The 24,029-nt window shown below is 36.8% G+C and overlaps 2 protein-coding genes across 6 annotated transcripts in view; one reads left to right on the top strand and one right to left on the bottom strand.

Moving 5' to 3' along the window:
• LOC140752210 (uncharacterized) overlaps positions 1–15,400 on the top strand; it is a 31,815-nt gene extending 16,415 nt beyond the window's left edge. The window contains exons 25-38 of the mRNA XM_073086427.1: positions 248–427; positions 856–1,035; positions 4,737–4,916; positions 5,246–5,425; positions 6,157–6,336; positions 6,643–7,266; positions 8,386–8,641; positions 8,876–10,050; positions 10,434–10,688; positions 11,055–11,151; positions 11,719–11,921; positions 14,079–14,195; positions 14,682–14,798; positions 15,233–15,400. Coding sequence (XP_072942528.1) covers positions 248–427; positions 856–1,035; positions 4,737–4,916; positions 5,246–5,425; positions 6,157–6,336; positions 6,643–7,266; positions 8,386–8,641; positions 8,876–10,050; positions 10,434–10,688; positions 11,055–11,151; positions 11,719–11,921; positions 14,079–14,195; positions 14,682–14,798; positions 15,233–15,280 — 3,792 coding nt within the window. The 3' untranslated portion in view covers positions 15,281–15,400. The remainder of the gene's footprint in view (positions 1–247; positions 428–855; positions 1,036–4,736; positions 4,917–5,245; positions 5,426–6,156; positions 6,337–6,642; positions 7,267–8,385; positions 8,642–8,875; positions 10,051–10,433; positions 10,689–11,054; positions 11,152–11,718; positions 11,922–14,078; positions 14,196–14,681; positions 14,799–15,232) is intronic.
• Positions 15,401–19,544: 4,144 nt separating this feature from the next.
• The window catches only part of FDL (fused lobes), a 178,447-nt gene continuing 173,962 nt past the window's right edge, over positions 19,545–24,029 (bottom strand). For 4 of the 5 annotated variants that reach the window (XM_073086355.1, XM_073086354.1, XM_073086357.1 and 1 more), the window contains 2 exons: positions 22,634–22,826; positions 19,545–21,781 (listed from right to left, as the gene is read on the bottom strand). In XM_073086355.1, coding sequence (XP_072942456.1) covers positions 20,053–21,781; positions 22,634–22,809 — 1,905 coding nt within the window. In that variant the 5' untranslated portion in view covers positions 22,810–22,826 and the 3' untranslated portion in view covers positions 19,545–20,052. The remainder of the gene's footprint in view (positions 21,782–22,633; positions 22,827–24,029) is intronic. The other variant, XM_073086358.1, reaches the window with a different exon arrangement.

The following is a 24,029-nucleotide window of genomic DNA, read 5'->3' as shown; positions in this document are numbered from 1 at the left end:
AAATTTCCGTTGACATTATACTATTTTAGTTATAAATAACTATTTTAGTTATATACTAAAATAGTTAATTTTTAAATTTAATTATAATAAAATGTATATAAAGATGTAACTAACATAAATGGTTATTGCTCATTAGCTTTTTAAAAAATATATTAAAATACCGTACTTTTACATTTTCTTACCACGGTGCATGATATATACGTGTATGCAATGCGATTATTTCATGCAATTTTCATTACGATTACAGGATCAACTCAGTGCCGTAACGAAAATAGCTGAAGACGAAAAACAAGCATTGACTAAAATTATTTCGGAAAACGAAAACAACATAATCAACTTGAAACATTCCGTTAATGTAGAAACAGAGAAAAAGAAGGAAGAAAGAGTGAAAATCGCGGAACTTAAAGAACAAATGCAACTGTTACAAGTAATAATTATTTATTTATTAGTATTTTATTAAAAGATATAATTTGGAACCTCAATTTTTGGGAATAACTATTATATTTCTGTTGCACTTTGTCACCCGCCTTGGAGGTTAATCTTTTTTGAGCGTATGTATGTTTGTTCGTGTGTGCGTATGTATATGTGCGTATGTATATATGTGTGTATTTATGTATGTCTCGTTCTTGGCGCGCCCAAAGCCTCGACGGGATTTAACATATGAGGATGTCCTTGTAGTAGTCTTAATTGTGGGAGTGACATGCGAAGTAAAATAGTTTCAGCACTTTCATATTCTACTCATACTACTGAACCCGGGAGCTTCTACCCGTCAGACCGGTGTGGAGACCGCTTCGATAGCGGGTAGTCGGTTATTTTGTTTTTGTAATTATTATATTTATTAAAAAAATATTTCAGGACCAACTCAGTGACGTAACAAAGAAAGCTGAAGAAGAAAAACAGACATTGACAGAAATGGTCGCAGATAAAGAAAATACTATCGCGAACTTGAAACGTCGTGTTAATGAAGAGTCGGAAGACAAAAAGGAGGATAGAGTAAAGATTATGGAATTGAAACAAAAGACGCAAATGTTGCAGGTATTTTATAAAAAAAATTGGCCAAGTACGAGTCGAACTAGCACATTGAGGGTTCCGTATTATCAAATTTTCGCTTTTTTTATTTTTAGTGTTTGTTTACCATAAAGCAGCCATAGAAGTAAACGCATTGTGAAAATATGAACTGCCTATCTATTACGGTTCAATAGATAAATGGGAAAATGCTGAAAAATGCCGGTGTTTTGTATGGCAACCCCCATTTATTTTCAAGTTTTTTTTATTTTTAATATTCGCTGGTATAGCGACCATCGTTATACATAGATTGTAAAAAAATCCAGTCTATTTATTACGGTCCAAGAGACATAGAGCCCTGTGACAGACAGACGGATAGATAGCGGAGGCAGTTATAGGCTTCTGTTTTTATCCTTTGGGAACTTCGATCACTAATAAGAACTAGATACACAATCCCATACAAAAATGAACTTAAAAAGTGGCGTCAAATTGACGCTAAAAACAAAGAAAAAAAAAATTGACGACCGTGGTTTGTCACTTGGACAAGGAATTAGTGGAGACGAACTGTCATTACTTTTAATATTTTTATTAGGTCGAAGTAATTAATTTTAATGAACATAATAATAATTTATCAATGAAAGTAAGTAATATGCAGTCACAATTTATTATAATAAAAATATAATAAGTTTAAAATTAAAATATAACCAAATACAAGTAATTTAATTAAAAAATCAACAAGCTGTTTACGCCGAAATATATTGCCCACGACTAAATAAATATGTAGTAAACCAACATTTATTTCAATTATTTTTACCTGACTGCCAAGGAAGGGTTATGTTTTTCGCGCGTATCTTGTATGTTTGTCTTTATGTATTTGATCGGATCTAACAAACGGCTGGATGAATGTCGACAAGTAAGGTGTCATTATATTCGTCTCAATGACCCGAGTGTCCTTAGATAGGTGTTAGAAAAAAAAATCAAGATGGCGGATTTTTGGCGCGAAATAGTAATATTTCAAAAAAAGTTAATCGAACCTATCGAGTATGATATCAAATGAAAGGAAATTAAACGGAGATTATAAAAACATATAATTTGTATATATATAAAATAGCAAGGTGACTGACTGATTGACTGACTAAATGATTTTTTCATTTTTCCGAAATCAACGTACAGCCAAAACCGCTTAATTTAGAGTTCTGAAATTTTGCACATGGGTTCGCTATATAGCGTAAATAAGTACTAAGAAAGGCCTTTTGGAAATTCTACCCCTAAGAGGGTAAAACAGGGGATGACAGTTTTTTTCAAATCCTTTAATTTTGAAGCAACTACTGTAAAATTTAGTATTTGGCTTTCTGGATAGGAATAAAGACACCTATTTATCCCTTTCCGAAAAATCAACCCCATAGAGGGCAAAATAAGGGTTAAAAGTTAATTTAAACAACCGTCAATTTTGACGCAAACACTATGAAATTTTGTATCTGGCTTGTTGGATAAAAATAATGAAATTCTACCCCTAACGATATAAAATAATTACTAGAACTTTGAATTACTGAAGTTATATATTCTATAAATCGTAAATGGTGGATGTTTTTCCGAAATAGTAACACGTTTTAAAAAAAGTTAACCAAAACTATGGAGTGGGGTATCAAAATAAAGGAAATTAAAAGGTGATTACACACATATTATATGATATATACATGTGTATAACACATCGAGGTGACTGTCTGACTAAATGCGTAAGTTGCTGCGCCAGACACCAACGTAAAGGGAAACCGCGGATCTTTAGCGTGCTGGAATTTTACACATAGGTTCTTTATATAGCGTAAATGAGCCCTACGAAGATAAAATAGGATAATATTGTTTGAACATCTTTTGTTTTTGAAGCAGATACCTATTATAAAACTTTTTTTTGGCTTTCTTGCTAAAAAATGAAACGCCTATTCACTGTTTTTGAAAATTCTACTTCAGCCTTTATAGTGCAGTCGTTTTTGATTATTTTAATTAAATTACTTGCTTACTTTGTAGTGACAGAAATCCGTTGTATATTTCTTCTTAAATTTAGAGTCTTTTCCAACACCTATCTAAGGACATTTGGATATTTGAGACGAATATAATGACACCTTAACTGTCGAAATTCACCCAGCCGTATGTTAGATCCGAGGGAATAAAATGCAGTGCAGCTAAAGTCCGCTTATAAAGAAACATACAAGATACGTGCAAAAAACGTAACCCTTCCTTGGCAGTCGAGTAAAAATAAAAATATGGAATCAACAGGATGCCATTAATTCCCTTGAATAAAGTGAGTTTACTGGAAAACAGTCTTTTCGATGGATTTTTATTTTTTTTCCGTATCTTTTTTGGCTATCTTAAGCAATCTTATTTTAGTGTATCTTTCGACAATAGACTTTATTATAATAATTCTATGACTATTGTCGCGGCAGTTGGATGAAAAGACATCATAAAATATATTAAATAATAATTTACTTAATAATTTAATTTCACTCATTTACTATTTACTCATTGCCTATGTTTAATTATTATACAAAACAAATATTTTTATATAACAAAAAAAAAGAAAAAAAAAATTAAATTAAAGAAAAAAATATAAAACAATAGCGTCTCCATTCAAGTTAGAACAGAGTCACCATGTAACCCGAACAAATCAAGTGGGCTTGCAATAGTAAGAATTGTACGTTTAGTAACAGACTTTACAATTTAAATGGTTTATACATTCTGTTGATTTTTGTTGATAATTTTTAAAACTTAAAAATAAATTATTTACGAACGAAATAGCAGTATTTATAATTGAGTGATAGCAATTACCTACTTATAATAATAATACTTACCGAAAATACGATATTCCATCATTTGTTAGCGTACTAGACGTGTAATTTTTGCAGTTTTGAACGAGCACTGAGGCATGTTTATTCTCCGAACCTTCAAACACTACTAACCTAAAAGCGCACCCAAATGTCTATTTGGGTGCTCTTTTCGTCGCGCCATTTTTTTGTCGCTGATTGTGTATCTAGTTCTTATTAGTGATCGAAGTTTGGGAACCTTAAAAAAGCGTGTGTACTTATGTACGCATGTAAGAAGTTATACTTCTTTGTTGTATTTAATACGAAAAGAAAATATAGTGTCATGTTATCTCGTATTCTTAATCATTTGGATCGGAACGGTATCATCCGTCCGTATGTACAAATCAATAATAATTAAACATTTTTATCGTATCGTAAAGTAACGCTCCAGCGTAACGTTTCCGTTACAAAAACCGTTTCACCAATACTTTTCCGTCTCATGACACGCCCAAAGAAGGACAAGGAAGGAAGGACTTGGTGTGGTAAGGGAGACATACTTTAGCAAGGTGTTCCAGCGTAGTCCTCAGGGGTAGCGGCGCATGTGTGGCCTACCTCAGGTAGGAATATATAATCCTATCTGGGGTTGATTACAGATGTCCATGGGCGGCAGTAGCCACTTACCGTCAGGTGGACTGCATGCTTGTCTGCTACTCCTATGTTATAAAAAAGGACGTCTGTCTAACTGTCGAATATGAACTCAACTGAACTGTCTGATGGTATGGAACCCGCAATTCACTGCGGGTAGATCAGTATGGCGACCGCCCACGTGGGTCGTCCATGTATTCCATGGGGGTTCCGTGGGTATTCCATGTACTCCAAATAAGGTTAAAGTTGTATTCATATGAATGGTGCAATCAACGGACTTGTTTTCAGGATCAACTCAGTGACGTCACTCGGAAAGCTGAAGAAGAGAAGCGCATATTGACTGAAACTATTTTAGACAAGGATAGCACTATCGCGAATTTACGACGTCGGGCGGATGAAGAAATTGAGGAAAAAAAAGAAGAACGAGCCAGGATTACGGATCTTAAACATCAAATGCAATTCTTACAGGTAATAAATATTGATTAGTTATTCTTATAATATAGAGGTAGCAAGCGGGCATGTAGTCCACCTTATAGTAGTGGCTACAGCCGCCCATGGACATCTGACTTAAATCCCAGATAAGTTTAAGAGTACCTAAGATCGGCCACAGATGCGTTAGTACTCTGAGGACTAAGTTGGAGTGCCTTGGATAACCATGTTTCCCTTACTAAACTCTTCAAATCAGAATACAGCATCACTTAACACTGTTGTTATTAGGCAGAAAAAGGGTTCTCCCACCTCAAAATTCTAATTTTTTCTCATTTTACTTATAATTATAATTGTTTTTTATTTGTTAGGATCAATGCTGTGATATAACAAGAAAAGCGGAGGAGGGAAAACAAACGTTGGTAGAAATAATATCTGATAACGAAAGTACTATTGCGCACTTGAAACGACGCGTGACTGAAGAAATGGAAGAAAAGAAAGAGGAGAGAGTAAAGATTGCGGAACTTAAACAACAAATGCAACTGTTACAGGTAAGAGAAGAAATATCTTATATATAAAATTCTCTTGTCACAATGTTAGTTAATGTACTCCTCCTCCTCTGAAACGGCTTTACCGATTTTCACCAAATTTTATATGCTTATTCAGTTGGTCTGAGAATCGGCTACTATCTATTTTTCATACCTCTAAGTGATAAGGGTTGTTCACCCTGAACATTTTTTAAAATTTTTGAAAAAAAAATAGATTTTATTTTTCTATAATGTGGCATTAAAAATATAGACAACACTATTTTTTTCCCCTTTTATCACCAACCCCTATTTTTTAATAGCCATTTCAGTAATTTCATCATTTTTCATACCTCTCGGTGTTAGATTTTTAATTTTTTTTATATGGCAACACAACGTTTGCCGGATCAGCTAATAATATATAAAAGCGTCTATGTACTCATGTAAGTGTAATGTGAGAATGTAAGAATTTACTTTTTTACGTATTTACTTTATAGAAAACGGCATGTATCAATATGTATAGGAGCAAACAATATTACATAATGATAATATATGACATGATACGACACGAAGCGTAACGTAACTTATCGATTATATTGTATCATTTTCCTAAAAAAAAAAATTCTGAAAATCTTAAAATATTTACTAGTTTATTAACTACTTGTTTCGAAATTTTATCTGTCGGTTTTGTAAAAATCACTTTTTTCCAAACGATCCAAAGACAACTAACTTCAGAATATTTGATACTCATATTTCAGGAGCATCTTAGAGAAATAACAAGAAAAGCTGAAGAAGAAAGTCAAAAATCGACGGAAACTATTGCAGATAAGGAAAGTGTTATTGGGAATTTGAAACGACGCGTGAATGAAGAAATTGAAGAAAAAAAAGAAGACAGAGCGAAGATTGCAGAAATTAAACATCAAATGCAAATGTTGCAGGTAATTACAAAATAGCAATGGATTATGTAAGAAAACGTAGTAACCAGTGTAGAAACTAATGTAGGAAAGATGTGATTTGACCAGGGAGGTTCTACCATCACAATATTTGGTGATGGTAGAACCTCGTGAAATGGTCTTTACATTTCGGAAGGGTGTGGATGCTAGCCGACTGGTGGTTACTTCCTTAGTTTTCAGGGGTGGCAATGCATATTTATTGTTTTTTTGTAGACCTTTTGTATGGAGTTAGATAAAGCATGACTGCGTGCTTTAATATTTAGTAATATTTCATTGGTATTTGTATTTCAGGATCAGCTTTGTGATCTAACCAGAAAGTCTGAAGAAGAAAAACAATCACTAACACAAATAATTTCCGAAAAAGAGAGTACTATCATGAACTTGAAACATCGCGTGAACGAAGAAATAGAGGAAAAAAATATTTTAAAATCAACACACGACGATGACATCGCGAAACTCAATAACGAACTTAACGAATTAGATCAGAGGTTGAAAGGCAGTCAGGAGAACTCTCGGAATATTATCGAGAAAAAGATGCAGGAAATCCAAAATTTGAAGGACGAAAAACTATCATTGTTACAAAGTCTGTCGGATGAAACAACCAAACTAGAGAACATCATCAAAGATCTACAGTACGAAGTTGACGCTGAAAAGAGCTCTAAAATTAAACTCAGAGACGATTATGACATTCATATAATGAAGCTAAATGAGAAAGTACTAAACAGAAACAATGAGTTGGTTGAACTACAAAACAAAATCGTCGAAAAGGGCGAACAAATTGAACATTTACAACTAGAGTTACGCAGAGAAAAGGAGTTAAGGGAGGAGCTAACGAACAAGCATAATAACGACATTATACAATTGAATTCTATTAGGGAAAGTATTGAACAAGAACTACAACACAAAACTGAGGAGGTAAGACATTCACATAATTATGTAAAACAATATGTTTCTATGGTTGAACAAACAAATAAACATAATGAGCGCTTGAAAGCGACTGCTATTAATTTAAAAGGAGATTTAGAACGTTTAAAATTTGCAAACGAAAGGCTGTTAATTGAAATCAAAAATCGCGATGTCAAGGTTGAACGATTTTGTAATGAAACTGAAAATCTCAAATATCTTAAATATTTATGATAAAAATTAAGTATAATAGCTGCCTTTGTGAGGTAACTTCTTGTCTACTGATGGTCATGTGGAGAATGGTAGTCTCTGGCCACAATTGGCCCAAGGTTGGAGCATACTCCAATATGCTGCTCCAATGCAGCTTGGTATGGAAATACTTCGTCTCGGGTATTTTTCAGACAGCCAATGACTGCCTCAAGACTCCAAGGGTTTGCCTGTCACCCCTTTTTTGTCCCACTGTTAAGTATAGGTCCCTTCAACTGGCGTATCACCACGCTGTTACAAAGCGTATTGGTGGGAGAGTTAGTAGTCAACTTATATCGAATGTTTTAAAAACGTCCTTAAGGCTCTCAACGTGATTTGACGACTTTTGTCCTATGACAACTAGAACCGACCTATAGAAATTTCCATCGTGCCAACCATAGCTTAAGTTTATAGATCGGTTTAGGTCCACAAAAGCTGCGGGGCCATCCCTGCTTCTAGAAGAAAAAGTAGTTTTACTGGTGCTTTAAATATAAATATGTTTTTTAAATAGATAATTGTAACATATTGTTATACATATTTTTTTCTCTTTATTCTTTTCATTGTTTTTTATCCTTACTATTTCCAACTTAACTTATTTTCTTGTTTTCTACTTCATTCTCCATATCTTTTATAACATTACTAAGATTGTCATCTCTACATCTCTACATTTTCACTTCCTCGTTTTTTCATTTCATTCATTTCTTCAGCTTTATTTAAGTTTTCATCTTATCATAAAGAAATCTGTTTATTCCGCTGAATTTCAGTCTTAAGTTTTAGCACTAACAAAATTCTTGAGATTTCCAGTTTCACTATTCATTTGTTCCGCTATGATATCCCGATTTTGTGCTTCACTTAAAAAACATTTTTTACAACTTTTCCGAAAAGTACGAGAAGAGCTTGAGAGACAGAGACGAACTGATGGCCCAGTTGCGACAAGAAAAGGATGTACTGATAAGCAAACTCACTAAGGAGTTGATCGAAGAAAGGGAGAAATGCTTGAAGGAGGCAGAATCGAAAGCATCTGCCGTGTACGAACTGAGACAGAAGTTGGAAGATGTTACGAGAAGTGAGACCGATACTGTAAAACTGTTGAGGAAAGAAAATGAAGTGTTGAAGAAAACTCTCGCTATGAAAGAATCATGTAAGTAATTTGCATCCAAAATTGCTATGTTAAAAATATTTCAAATATATATATATATTTTTTGTGTATTTACCTCTTAGAAATAGTGTGTTAAATGTTTTTTAGTTGTAGACTTTAATGTTTGTAATGATGCGGCGAAATTAATAATACTGTATTTAAAAAGTGACTTACTTCAGTAAATAGTGACCATGCAGCCTTCTATCTGTATTTAGTTTTGTTTGTAATACTTTCCAGTTGCCATTGCAAGCCAAGAAAAAACAAGCTTCAAAAGTGCTTCTCAAGGTATCGACGCTCGTGACTCACACCATACGTTGGATAATTCTGCCAAAGATTACACAAATTCTTCTTTGGAAAGCTATAAGACAATATCAGACCTTGAGAAAATTCTACAGGACAGAAATAGGGCCATCACATCGTTGCAATGTGACGTCACGCACTTGAAGTCCTTGATAGCCGAATCCGAGAATAAATTGCTCGATGTGTCGAAGGACCTCGAAGTTAGCAAAGAGAACTGCCATCAACTGTCCAGCCAGCTAAAGAAAATTGTACACCAGAAGAACGAGGAAATAGCAGAGCTTAAGAAGCAAGTGACAAAAATGAGCATGACCGAAAATCGCGCGAGCCAAATAATTAAAGTGTCCGCGAAGTACCAGGCGATAATATTGAAGAGAATTGCTGAAATTAAATCCAATACTGTACTGAAAGAATTGACCAACTTCGGCAATTCGACGAACAGCGACAACGAGTTGAGACGTAGCCTGAACGCGGGGACAGTGACTATGGAGGACCTCGAGAACTTCCTCGACACCACCGATAGACACCTACGACGGTGCTCGGAGAAGCAGCTCGCCCTCCAAAAGGAAAGGGACAGGTTGACAGACGTGAACAGAATAAACGAATCGGAGATCATAAACATGAGGAAATTCTTGACCGAGCTGTCCGTCAGCATAAAGACTTTTAATTCCGTAAAGGAGTTATACACGCAAAAGATGATCCGAGTGGTTTCTCTGCAGAGGACCGTGAGGCGAGAGATACTGAGTTTAGACGGGAAAGTAACGGATGCGGCTATGTGTAAACTTGAAAGGGGCTACGCGGCTGTTATGCAGGACTTATCGGAGTGCGCGATGAACTTAGAGCGATGGGTGGAGCGTTGTATCGGCCGCGCCATATCTGTCGAGAAAATAAAGCAGGCTTCCTCGAGCGAGGAGCGCTCGTCTCTCGCTTCTACGACCTTCCAGAACGCGAGCCTAGAAGTCCAATTGGAGGAGCTGGAGAATTCCTTCTGCAAGTTGCTAGAGGAGGTGGTACGAGCGCAAAAGGGCGAAGGCGCGAAGGACCAACAAGCCGTCACCGTGATGGAGGTCCGCGCGGAATACGAGGACAAACTCAACAGGATGAAAGCGAAAATGGTCAGTACCCTCCCCATACTGTTGTTGGTATTAGTCTATCAGGTTGTGTGGTGGTTTTACCTGCAAATGGACCATTGAGTGGCGTTGCTTATTAATTGTTATCGTAGGACGACTGTTGACTATTTATTACTTGAATAAATTATGTTTTAATGACTACTTTTGTTTTATTTTTGTTGCGATAGGTCATTAAAACATATCAGAGTTAGATAGTACTTGCATTGCATTGATAGTTTGCTTACGGAGGATCAAAATTGTGAAAAGGTAATATGTTTTTGGATATTTCTGCATGAATGCATGATGCAACTGTTTCTAGCATGTTTGATATTTGTCACCGCATGGTTTAACTATTATATATTAATTACTAATTGATGATTGGTTTACAGAAAGAACTATACCAAGAGCAGATTGGTATATTCAAAGAGAAGCAGCGCGAGGAGATAGTGTCTCTCGAGCGCGAGTTGCAGAGGGCTCGTGAAAAGCTCGAGGAGTCTAGCCGAGCGTACGAGGAGCACATACGAGCGCTCACCACGGAGTTATGGAACGTTGGTGAGAAGTTCCTCATGAAGAAAGACGAGGCGGAGTGGCTGAGGAGGAAGCAGCACTCCGGTTCACTCATGTCGTTGCAACATGTACATTCGGTAGGTTATTAATTTCTTACACGCGTACGATAAAATTGCGTTTCTGTTAGGCTTAGAACTCACGGAGCGTTTTACTTACGTTTCCAGACATAAACGAGGAATAAGTGTTCTTGTTTTAATAAATGCACTGGAAAATGTAGGTAAAAGATAGTTGTTATTTTTAAAATATAACGAAATTAAAAGATACAAGCTCCGCGAAATCTCAATCATATAAATAACTATTAAATTATTATTACTCTGGCAAGAAAATGTTACTAATATATTTTTAATTTAAAAAATCCAAATAACGCTGATCTATCTATAAACATATCAAATTAGACAGTTCTCATAACTGATATTCAATATTTTTTTATTTGTTATGTGCAGTCTGGTTTGGTGCCACCGCAAGAGGAACCCTCGCGACCGTCCGATGCACACTCGCTGCGCTCTCTGCCAGTCTCTACCAACACTCATAATAAAAAAGGTAAGTGTATTATTTCATATTTATTACATTTACTAAATGGAACCCTTTAGTTAATTTATATTCTTCAATAGTGAACATCGCGAGGAATCTTACTTATGAGGCAGAATACTACTGAAGCTCTGTAAAAAAGTGTATTATAAGTTCTATTAGAATTCTATTGGGTTAAAATATATTATTCATTAAGTTATTTGCTTTAATAGTAAAATTAACATCGCGAGAAATCCTATGTACGTGCCTGAAAGATCGGTCAAAAGTAAGTTTTAAATAAAGTCTTCATTAGTGCAGTGCACTAATCAACACATTACGAGTGAAATTACTGTGGCTATAAACATAATTGACGACCTGCCTGGCGGAGCGTTCACCTTACCGGGCTGATGCGCAGAGGGTCCCGGGTTCAATTCCCGCCCAGACAGAAATCTAAATGATGAACTTAGGTTTCTGTTTCTGGGTCTCGGTCATTGTGTATTTGTCTCTTTGTGTCAGTAGCACCCACGATACGGGGAAATAAGCGATACATATACAGAAAGCGTATTTTTTTTTATCTAAAAAGCATTTTTTTTTATCCAGAAGGCCGGACGCTGCAAATGTCTGACGAGGAGGGCGAAGTCTTCGACAACCGGTGTCTCCGCGAGCTGGCCAGCACCCCGCGAGCCCCCACACAGCGGCTATCAGAGTTACGGTGGCGCAACTCGTTATGCCCTCCGCACCTCAAGAGTTCCTACCCAGCCGAAACGCAGTTCGCGCCCGCGTTACACGAAGAGGATATCAAGGTGAGAAGTGACGTCATACTTCAGTAAAGAAAGTGTTGTTGTGTGATTTATGTTCGCTCGTAAGGAGTTATACTTCTTTGACATTTTTAATAAAAAAATACGTATTGAAACTATTTTTTACTGATAAACGACTAATGGACGTAAGTTCTACAAATAAATTAAGTTACTTACTCTTAGTTTTACTTACTCTTCCATCTATTTTCCATAATGCACTAAAAGAAGTTTTAACATCAGAAACGTTCAAAAAGAAGCATTGGGCCAATGCATAACATTTTTTTTTGCTTTTTTAATATGTTTTGTTAGTCTACGTTTTTTTTAATTAATTTAATTTAAATTAGATATTATTAACGTTTAAATTTGATCTAATATTCAGGCAAAGATTATTAGTTTTATACTTGAAATTTGTTATTAAAAATTAAAAGATATATTTTGTACTTCATGCATATCGAAGCCGTTCATATATCAAAACTGTAAGCGCTATAATCACTAACATGTGCAGAGTCTTATGTTGGTCGATAGCGTTTATATTCTTAAATATTCATACGGTAAATGCACATCAAAGAGAAACACGAAAGGGTAATTTAATTTTAATATAAGACACGAGTAAGTTCTGTTCAATGTTTTTGTTTGTGGTTGTCATGGTTATAGGGTTTAGCCATGTGTCTTATGAGTCATATCTGATATCCGATATTATCGCTATGACTGTACCTAACCCGAAAGTTTTCAGTCACTTTGATACTTCTGCAAAGAAAGGTTACTAGATTTCTTTTGATTCACATTAGGTATGAAATGAATAAGTTTTGTTTTTGCGGTTTTCTATGATTTTATGCAAAATATTTCTTTTGTTTGTTTCTTTTAATGTGAAAAAGTAAAGAAAATAATTATTTTGATAATAAAGGACAATGCCCACGAAAGTATGGACCGCCGTCCAGAGTTGCATCAAATTGAAACTTGTTGTGGACGATGCATAATTAACCAAATACTACCACCAATAATATTTTTTTAGATCAGCACCAGGGTTCTGAAGTTATTTACCGAAATGTTACATAACCTCAAAATCGAAAATATCCGACGATAGATTGATGGTCGGTTTTAACTGATAGTAGGTATCTATCATTATAGTTCGACTAACATATTCCATTTACTTTTAAAGGTAGTAAGTAAAAAAACCTAAAATAATCCTAAAAACCTAAAATAATGAATTCCGAGTATAAAATACCGCCATTTTAATTTTTAAGAACAACAATCAACATTTCGTTTTATTTTATCTTAAATGGAACCCCCTTGTTCAAAGAAACTATTCTGATCGACAAACTATGTAAAAAATCAAAAAATAATTTTAATATTACTTTCATTTTGATGCATGAGAAAAGTCATTAATCAAAACTCTAATAGACCTTATTGAATTCCGAGTATAAAATTCCGCCATTTTAATTTTTAAGAACAACAATCAACATTTCGTTTCATTTTATCTTAAATGGAAACCCCTGTTCAAAGAAACTATTCTGATCGACATGTTATGTAAAAAAATCAAAAAAGAATTTTAATATTACTTTCATTTTGACGCATGAGAAAAATCAGTACCAAGAATGGGCATTCTCCTTTGTGATTCAAATTTCTTTGATGTTGTATAATAATTGTGGTTGGATAGGTGTCCTTGAAGTCAGTCGGTAGCTTTGTTACCTAAAACATTCAAGTTTGAACGCTTTACGTATGTGCTAATCGCATTTTAAACTGGACTTAGGTATAAATGAATAATATAACTCGTTCGTTTATCGTAATATAAATAATAATAATCGCTGTATACTTTGTTATTAATGATTACCTAACAAAAAAGATTCTTCCGCGAGAATTTTGGATGTTTTATATATTTCTTATTTTTGTTTCAATTTTAAGAAGTGTAAGGGTATATTTTCATTATAATATTATTTTAAATTATTTTATGTGAATGAGAAGAGTCTTTTTCAATTGCTGGAGAGTTGTAGTCTAGCAGGATACTATATTTTATATAAAAAAGGATATTATATTGTTGAGAGAATAAGGTGTCATAGAATGGGTTGTTAGAAAAAATGGATTTGTTATTGAATCTTTTATTATATAAAATAGTCTTTCAGGAATAATGAGCATATAGAAGTTGTAATTGTTTTGTGTGTGCAGTGTGCGAGCGGCAGCATGTCGCTGGGCGGGCGCGCGCGCAAGGAGGTGGGCATCACGGCGTACAAGAAGCCCGGCCCGCCCACGCCCAGCAAGCAGGCCGGACGACTCTCCGCCACGGTAAACTAATATTATAAATCCGAAAGTAACTCTGTCTGTCTGTCTGTCTGTCTGGTTGTCTTTTCTTCACGCCTAAACCACTGAACCGATTTTAATGAAATTTTGTACAAAGATTGTCTGAGACCCGAGAAAGGACAGTTTTTATCTCGGAAATCCCACGGGGTAGGGATGGCGATCTAAGATCGATTAATCGGAGAATCGATCTTTTGTACCAAAAAATCGATTATTTTAATCGATATTAGTGAGGATTGAATCGTAAACTTTGCATTTGATCAAGTGATGATCTTTAGCAAAGTTGTTGTCCATGAGCCCACGAGGGTTTGGGAGTTGGTAAGACCAATTTTCGACAGATGGCACCACTGTCATTCCAATGCAGGTACAAATTTTCCGTTTTATGTATGTCATATTATTTCTTTCAAATGCGGGTGAAGCCGCGGGCACCACTAGTTTCTTATAAGATTATAACATAAATGCAATCGTTTTCAGGACTCAGAATTACGTGAATCGCTTCGAGTGGAGACGGAGCCCAATGCTTCGCGCAAGACTAGCACGCCGTCGCGGATCCGCGCGCTTTTCCGCTCCGCTAAGGGCGACACCGTCGAGGTGAGAATTTTATTTGTTCGTTATTTTAATTACCCGACTGCCAAGGAAGGGTTATTACCTATATTTTTTTACACATTCAAGTATGCTTTATGTGTGAACTTTATTTGCCCCATATGTTGAAATCTAGCGACTGTACAAATAGATGTCCAAAAAAAAACATGGAGTTGGTGTATTACGCTACAGGCTACGCCAGTTGTGGGGAGCGACCTATGCCCAGCTGTGGGACAAAGAGTTGTAGGCTTTAAAAAGTTGATGCATATTAATAATTTTGAAACATGGTTATATTAAGGATATTTAAATTTGACATACATTATCTCGAAAATTTATCAGAAAATATGATTACAATTTACAAGTTTTAATACATTATTAAATATATAAGTTGACTAATTTGTTTTATTTTTTAAATTGTCAATATTACCTATTTTTGTTCGCAGGGCACACCACGCAGTCGACGGCTGAGCAATATATTCAGAAAGAAATAAACGCACTTGCCACATAACCCACCGACATTATAATGGGATTCTCACAATTTATTACATTTTATTTAATTTATTTCACTTTACTGCTTCGTACTATTTATTAAATAAAGAAATAAAAAACCATTCTCGTCAGCATTATTTTTTATTTCATAGAAGTACACCACGAAAACCACTTTAGCACCAAACATTACTTAGAAAATGTACAAAATTGTGCCTTTACTGTTCACACCCACTAGTTTAACATTAGATATATTATAAACTGGGGTAAGCCCATTCCGTAGAAGGGCGTGGTCGCACTAGGCAAATGGCGACTTAAATTGCTAGCAATTCAAAGTAATGACACCGATCAATAGTAGGGAAATAGCAACAAGCTATAGTAAAATATTTAAGAGAATATAAAACTCTCTTAGTTGAAATCGTTAGTAAAGTTAGTAAATAATTATCGTGTCTCGATTCTGATTCGATTGGAAGCGCGTGATTTCGTTGCAAAACATGCGAATGAGACATTTTTTCTTAAAAAAATTGTATGAGTTCACAAGGATACTATATTTTTTGGGAATATTACGTAGGGGGTGTAAAAGCGTCAATGTTCAGTAATTTCAGCATAAAAAGTCTACTATTTGCCTGGCGCGACCATAATGTGATAGTGAACGATTCCATCTCTCATTAGTTCATTACATTTACCATCTCAACGAAAGTTGCTAGTTATTATTTTGCAAATAAATAATCTCAATATACAAAACTAATAACTATATTTACAAAAATATAAGCAAATAAAAATAAATCAATTATACGAAGAACGTAATTGTCAAAACATTGGCTATGTTTAAATATATTGTGATAACAACAACCAAGTTAATTCTAACAAATTGAAGAATATATAGCAGGATAATTGTACATTTATAGATGGGCTTACTAAATGTTTATCATACATGCTAATTGCACACACATCAACCCGATTATAAATAAAAATAACATTTAAAATCTAATCGAAAACTAAAGTGCTATTGCACATTTAAAACTAACAATTAGTTTAAAATCAATATATATTACATATTTAAATTAATTATTTTATTCTACGAGCGACATACCCAGTGAGCCTGCAGAGTTTATCAAAGATGGTAATTGCAACAAAACATTTGTAACAAATAAAAAAAGTCATAAAGCCTACTTTAAGTCATATCCTGTAGGACTAAACTCTTATAAAAGGTTTATGTGCCATAGCGGTAGCACGAAAATAAAATAAGCTTTTTTAATTCGCCATTTCTTTGTTAAAGTACCAGGGCATTATAACATTGAAGGAGGCCATTCTTCCAAAGAGATTCATATTAGGCATATCTTTCGCTCTAAGGGTGTGCAACAAAATGTGCGAGCAAATACAGTTGATTGTATTCATATTTTCTATCTCACATTTACGTTAGCGAGCGAGTAGTACACAGAATATTACTTGAATATGAAATGAATTATACACTGCCATCTATTGAAGAACTTAAGTACTTTTAAAATTCATCAGTAATCGTATTGTTTTAATTATAGGGTAATAGAAAGACGTCGTTGTTGGCATATAACTTTTACATATAAAGTAAAACAGGCATTTTGTTACATTATTAAGTTTGCAAATAAGTTTTTAGAGCTGAGGTCAACTGTCGATATGTGTTTATTATTTTTATTTGATTTATGATTACTTAAGTGCGTTCATATGTACGTACTTCTGTACGCACACATCTTTTATAAAATTAAATGTAGTTTGTTACCATTTTGTAATTATTTAAACATGTTTAAAATCATAAAGTAAGGCCATCATATTTTAAGAAATATAAATTTGATATTTATTTAAAGCAAATGAACATTAATATCTATTACAGCGCATTAAACAAATAATTCATTATCATGTACAAATTTCTCTAACATTATTATCTTAGTACATACATGAATCACTTATATGTAATATTAAATGTACTGTAACATTACTATCGCAAACCTTTGTTTTAAATAATTTTAATATAGTTAGATTGTGATGTATTTAGAAAAATAAATGGTAAATAAAAAAATATATCATTAAAAATTAAAAAAAATATTCTATTCGACTCAATTCATTTTCATCTTCAAGATTTTTACTTCAAGCTTTAGCTCAAACTTTAGTATATGATCTAAAGGAGCTAGTTTGCCTTTATCGTGAAAAACAGTTGCTTATATACCATTCTTCCGTTAGTAGGGGAAGTCGTCACGTTTTCCACCTTTTCCAGAAATACGAAGATACCAAATCAATACAAATACAACAGCTGTTTGAAAAAGTTATTTTTGTACACTCAAAAACCTAGAAAACATAATGAAGGCAATAAATATTTCTCAAGATTCTCTTTCTATGAATTTCATAAACAGTGATCAAGTTTAGTGATGTTTATAGTGTAAAAATACATGATTTATTTCAGAGATTACATAATGCAGCGAACTGTAAAATACCATTAGAATTGTAGGAAAACATCTATGCCCTGCTTTCAAGTTTAACTACTGATATATAATAATTCACAATTGCACGCAATATAGTATAGTTCCTTAGAAGTACATTATGTTACAGATATCAACTTTCTTATGCATAAGAATTATTATTTAGAATGTTAGTAATGTGCATATCAACTATGTGTAAATATAACATGGAAAAAACTATTTAATATATTATTATAATTCATAGGGTTGCCAGGTTTTTGTGGTAAAACCTCTCATTTTTACAACGAATGGATACGAAAATAGGCGCCGAAAATCGATTTTACAACACCCGTTTATAATGTGATAATTGTTTAGATATAACAAGTGAATAATATAACACTACATTTGTGCATTTAAATTAAAAACACGATGTCACTTATGTCTATACAATAATGAATAATATTAAAGCTATATATTTAGTTATCTATATATGTACACATTTAGCAGATACGACTAACATGTTAGGTACTTACAAATGTATTTACTAAAACTTATACTAATATTAAGAAAATCGCGACTTGGCAGTACAATTGTTTCGAGAATCTCTATCTAAGTATTTCGTATAACAGGTTTGTCTATAATAAGTTTTATACTTCAATGAGACAGTAATATTACTATATTACACAAAATTAGATACAATTCAAACTCGTTTGAAAGATAAACATTAATTAAATATTCTATCATTAATTTCCTGTCTAGGTTTTTAATTGATTGTTGCGAAGTAGTTTTAATCTTAACTTAATAGCATGGATTTCCGCAAAGTAACGCCTGATACAATTAACTAACTATTAACAATATTATAGTTACTTACCTATTATAATCAACAAAATTATATTTTATACGCAATAATGTATGTATACAGGCATTCAATAATTAATTGTTATGTGAATTGATATTTATTATTGGAAGCATCGATTACATGGGTTATTGATCGCAGTTTCGTTTACAATTATTAATCGAAGAAAAATATTTTGTGTAGTAGTGAATCATTTAATTTTACAAAAACTATGTTATTTTCGCAACGAGTTCGGCTACATACAGAAAAATCCAAATGCAAGTGGCTATGAGTATTATACGTTGCACTCCATTAAATTGTCTTGTGACCAATATTTAAAAGAAACTGTAACATGTATATAGTCAAAATAATTAAACTTGTGATATTTTTATCAAAACTCACGTTTTAATAAATAACTAACAAATTAAGTGTCCAATAATCTATTTGGGCTACTCTACTTATAACAAGTGATGATGTAATAAAATTATCTACATTTAATACATAAAGTACAAAAATGTAACGAGTGAGATTCAGTAACTAAACCGACACGATAAATAAGTAGTCTTTATGTCTAATTAAGAGTAGTTTAGGTCACATATGCAGAGCCGGATTAACCTTAAGGCAGAGTAGGCAATTGCCTAGGGGCCCAGGATCGACACGGGCCCACTGCAGTCCGCAAAAAAAGTTTTATGGATCGAAAATGATAATCAACAATACTATTCTTCTTTTTTTCAACGCATGTAACACTTTATACATACAGAACCATCTAGTCTTCTAGTATCTAATATTATAACACGCAGCCAACCCGTGAGCGCGTTGAGCACGCATATGTCCGAACCCGCCCTTAGGACGTCATCCGTGCCTATATCGGATTTGTATTCAGGAATGTAAGTAGAAGGCAAAACAATACATCACATGATTTAGTCAGTCCGAGTAGGTAAAGAAAAGGGGCCCGAAAATTGTATTGCCTATAGGCCCATACAGGGTTAATCCGGTTCTGCACATATGTACCGAAGAATGTGATCATGTGAGTTATCTACGCGCGGCAAGACGCTTCTTCACCAGAAATATTTGCTTGTATTTTAGGATGATTGCCCATCGATGATACAGTTTGTGACATTATAATAATGAATGAGAGCTTCCGTGAAATCGGCTATTTTTTTTCTAAAATGTTGCAACATTGATAACTTACAGGCTAGTTAGTCAATGTGGCAGTTTTGGAATGTAATGACTCGTTAGATTATCGAGATTATCCCGCCGAATAGCTTTCCGAGCAATGTTGATTATACCCGAATTGCAATGTATAATTTATAATCTTTTAAGCCATGTTAAGAACCGATGAGTATTTGAGGGGTGTACCGAGTACGTCCGACTAACATTTTTACAAACTCGCACTGCCTATTCATCATACTCGACGAGTTGCATAATGTTCTAAATAGAATTTCGGACTGATAAATAACAGGCGAATGTTCTGGGGAAGGAAGCGTCTTAACTAGCGGGGCGGTACTGTCGCTTAGAGGCAGGCGTGGGGGTTGTGCGAGCACCAGCGCGGCCACAGCGGCGCGGGCCGCACGCCGCGCGCCAGCAGCCGCGCGCGCTGCGTGTCCAGCCGCAGGTACACGTCGGCCGCCGCGCCCTCCGCGCGGTCCGCCCACAGCCGCTCCGCCAGCGCGGCGGCGCGCGGCCACACGCGCGCGTCCAGCCCGCCCGCCGCCAGCTGCTCCGTCCACTGGCACGCCGCGCCGCCCTCCACGCGCCACGGCTCCGCGCCCGTCGCCGCCGCCGGCGCCTCCTCCGTCCACGGCCGGTGCTCGTAGATCTGCTGCCACGAGCGGTACGGCCCGCAGTGCCCGTCCGAGCTGTCCCGCCACGACCCGAACCCGCAGTCGAGGTACCACGCGTCCACGTGCGATATTATCGAGCGGAAGCCCGCGTCGAGCACCGCGCGCGACTCCGGCCACCGGGACGCGCCCCACACCTGGATGCCTATGTGTTTTCGGTCCAACCTCTCGAGGTACGGCGACCGTGTCAGTCGCGACGACCACAGGAGTGTCAGTTCGGGCAGTTTGCCGCCGTTGGCCCGGTTGAGTGCTAGCATCGCCCGGTTTGTGAAATCGAGCCAGAGATCCATTGGATCCGTGTCATTAAAATGTTGAGTCCAGCATCGCTCGGACACTTCGTCGCCTCCTATATGGAATATATCGTCGACACCAGTGAGCTGAATTATTTCAGTGTACACTCGCTCTAATAGGTCATATACGTGTGGGTTACGAGGATTAAGCTGCCCACAAGGTGGCTCCCCACAAAAAGCACTCCAAGGTTCGACTTCAATGCAATGTGCGAGATGACCGAGCCCCGCCGCAGGGCCCCACGCCCACGCCCGTCCGACGTGAGCTGGTGCGTCTATTTCTATAAGCACACGAATGCCACGTAATCTCGCACGTCGTACTATTGCACGAATATCATCAGGCGTGTAGATGGCCCCCGGTCCGTATGCGCCGTGTTGAGCCAGTTGCGGGGCGCTATTCAATCTTAACGGGAATGACTGTGAATCACTGGCGTGCCAATGAAACGTATTCAACTTGCAAGCGCCCATCGCATCTATTGTACGTAAGAGTTCAGGCACAGGAAAGTAATTTCGAGCCGTATCGAGCAGTAGGCCGCGGTAGTGGAATCGTGGGGCGTCTTCTACACTCGCCGCTTCCAGGGCTAAGAGAGAGCTGGCGTAAGGATCGAGCCAGATTAATTGCGAGAGAGTTTCGAATCCGTGACGCGCGCCACAGAACGAGTGAGCGGTTATATCCGCGACTAGAGTGTAGCCATTCGGCCTGATTGAAAGTTTGTAACTTTCGTCTGTGTCGAGGCGAAGTCGGACGTCAGCGCTGCCGTTGACAGCGACACGGACAAGGATATCGCGAGGTGATCCGATGTCACTCCGTCTTTTGCCGTCTGCTGTTTTTTCGAGCGATTTTATGTCATCGCGCATTAACGCAAAGGCGTCGTTGAGGTGTTCGGTGACTTCCCGAGATGGTGAAGCCGTGACTTTTAAGGAGATGCCATCTGCTCTGACTGGTACCGCGGCGGTGGCTAAGCTGACGGGACCGGTCGGCTGCGGCCACAATTGTGTGGAGGCGCACAGCATGTTGCAAGTGGGCAGAGACTGCAGTATTGTTGACTCCGAGGCAGGCAGCCTCTCGCAGCGTTCGTTTCGACAGATCCAAGTCCATTGTGGTTCGATGCCCCTGGAACATACATTTTAATGATATTTATTTGATGTAATCAGATTAATCAGTATGGTTAAAATAATTGATTGTGTGTTTAGTTTCAACACTCTAATGAAACTACAATTCCTCATTTAATTTTCAAAATCTGTTTGCAATTTTACTGATGTAGTTGATACAAAGAAATTAAAGATGGTTGAGTTCTTTGTGGGACACACAAGCGCCGTTGTTTATGACTTTCAAATATGGCTTATAGCGATATCGTTCCGGAAATTATATATATAATTTTATTATAATTTCATAGATTCTGTTGTGAGTCAGAGGAATTAGTCGGGACGCTAATAAGAATGTCCTCACTGACATTACTTGCTCACACGACCTTCGATTATTTTGGTGGAGAGAAGTATCATAAGTAGACAGTAATGTATCATAAGTTCAAAAGAAGGCGATAGCAATTGAACTGTTTAAAGGCTGTTTAAGACTTACGCAGCAGCACGCGCCGCAGCCAGCCCACGTTTGAAGATAACGGCAGGTCAACACTTACGCGTTCGTCCCTGTAGTTCCGGGAGTAGAATAGGACTATAGTATCTCCTGCCTGTCGTAAAAGGCGACTAAAAGGGGGCTGCTGGGGTTGCGGGCGGCAAGAGTGTGAGCTCGGACCGCCCGGCCAGCGACCCCGGGAAGGACGGCTGTATGTGTGGTTGCATACCGTTGTACCCACCAGACGATGTGGCGAGCGTGCTCACACTGCTCACCTGACAGGGCAACGCGGTAAGAGGATTGTACTTAGATTGTGTTCCTTTGGAGATCCCGGAGTCCTCTACGCAGCGCTGAGAACGGCTACTGGGGGGGTTTTAGTGCGGCAAGACTTACGCGTACAGGTTGTGGAGCGGGCGGTGCGCGCGGTCGTCGAGCTGCTGCCGCCAGTAGAGCAGCGCGGCGGCGGTGCACGCGGCGGCGGCCAGCAGCAGCAGCGCGCGCCGCAGCCAGCCCACGCGCGAGAAGTGGGCGGACGCGCCCCGGCCCAACGACTCGCCCCACGACTTCATCTCACCAGCGCATCGGTCTGAAACAACGGTTCATCATCATTATCATTAACAATTGAAGGTAGAACCCTTTGTGGTTCGATTCCGGCGGCACCACCGCCACAAATCTGCCTAATAACAGCATTGTTGAGAGATGCTGTGTTCTGGTTTGAAGGGTGTGTAAGGGAGAGATACTTTTCCTTTTTTACTTTTTTTTTGTGGACGCCCTCAGGTACGAATATCTAATCCTATGTGGGGTTGATCACAAATGTCTATGGGCGGCAGTAGCCCCTTACCACCTTATCAGGTGGACTGCATACTCGTCTGCTACTCCTACATTATAAAAAAAAAACCCATTACTGTCCCACTGATGGGCACGAGTCTCCGAATGGAGGAAGGAGGACTAAAAGGAATGAATGGAAGAACAGTTATATCTTTTAAATTCCATTTACTTTTACGACAAAGTTCACTTCTTAAAGGGACTTGGTGTTAGTCTCTATAACAAAAAGGTTGCTTCTGTAAGGGACTTAAGAAAGAGAGATTGGGGTTAATTGTTTTTTTTTTAAGTACGACGTAAGCCTCTTCTAACTAAGGGGGTAGGTGGGATTAAGGTTAAAAAAGTTTCTAACAAGAAAAATACATTTTTAAAAGTGGAGGGGACTGGTGTTTTACCAGAGCATCGTTCTAGAAAAATGAGAATATCACTCTTATTCACTCCACTCCACTTCGATAACTTCTGCTAAAAGCGAGAAGTCATGTGAGACGTCGGTAAACAACTTATTTAGAATTATTCGGTTTTTAATACGTTTCAGAACATTAAATACATAGTCGTAGTTTCAAGTTTCACTTATATTTACTATTTGAAGTGGTTCTTTCATATTTAAAATACGAAATAAACAAAAAATAAAAGAAAGAATTCAATATAAACTTACTGAAAACATGGGTTATCATTTCAGTTATTTTATACACCGTGAGCGACTGCTTGCAAACCAGCAACACAGTTGTTTGGCAAGTTCCAAAACATTTAATTCGTTATCATTTATTTCTTTCAGAACATGTTTTTAATTAACGTACGTGAGAATATGTTAAGTATAAGACATATCGCATGTGGACAAGTTTTTTAGGGAAATAAAAGATATATTTCACTTGATATTCAGTGTAAATATTCTGTAGATAAGCGTTCGGGAACCCGCGGCCCGCGGACCGCATGTGGCCCGCGGACCTCTCTTGAACCTATAGTCTGA

This window comes from Epargyreus clarus, unplaced genomic scaffold, assembly GCF_041222505.1.
Source record: "Epargyreus clarus isolate Ecla_fem2 unplaced genomic scaffold, WU_Ecla_fem_2.2 ptg000024l, whole genome shotgun sequence".
Classification (NCBI taxonomy): Eukaryota; Metazoa; Arthropoda; class Insecta; order Lepidoptera; family Hesperiidae; genus Epargyreus; species Epargyreus clarus.
Note: the sequence above shows the minus strand (reverse complement) of the source record. Positions and strands in the feature narration are given on the sequence as shown.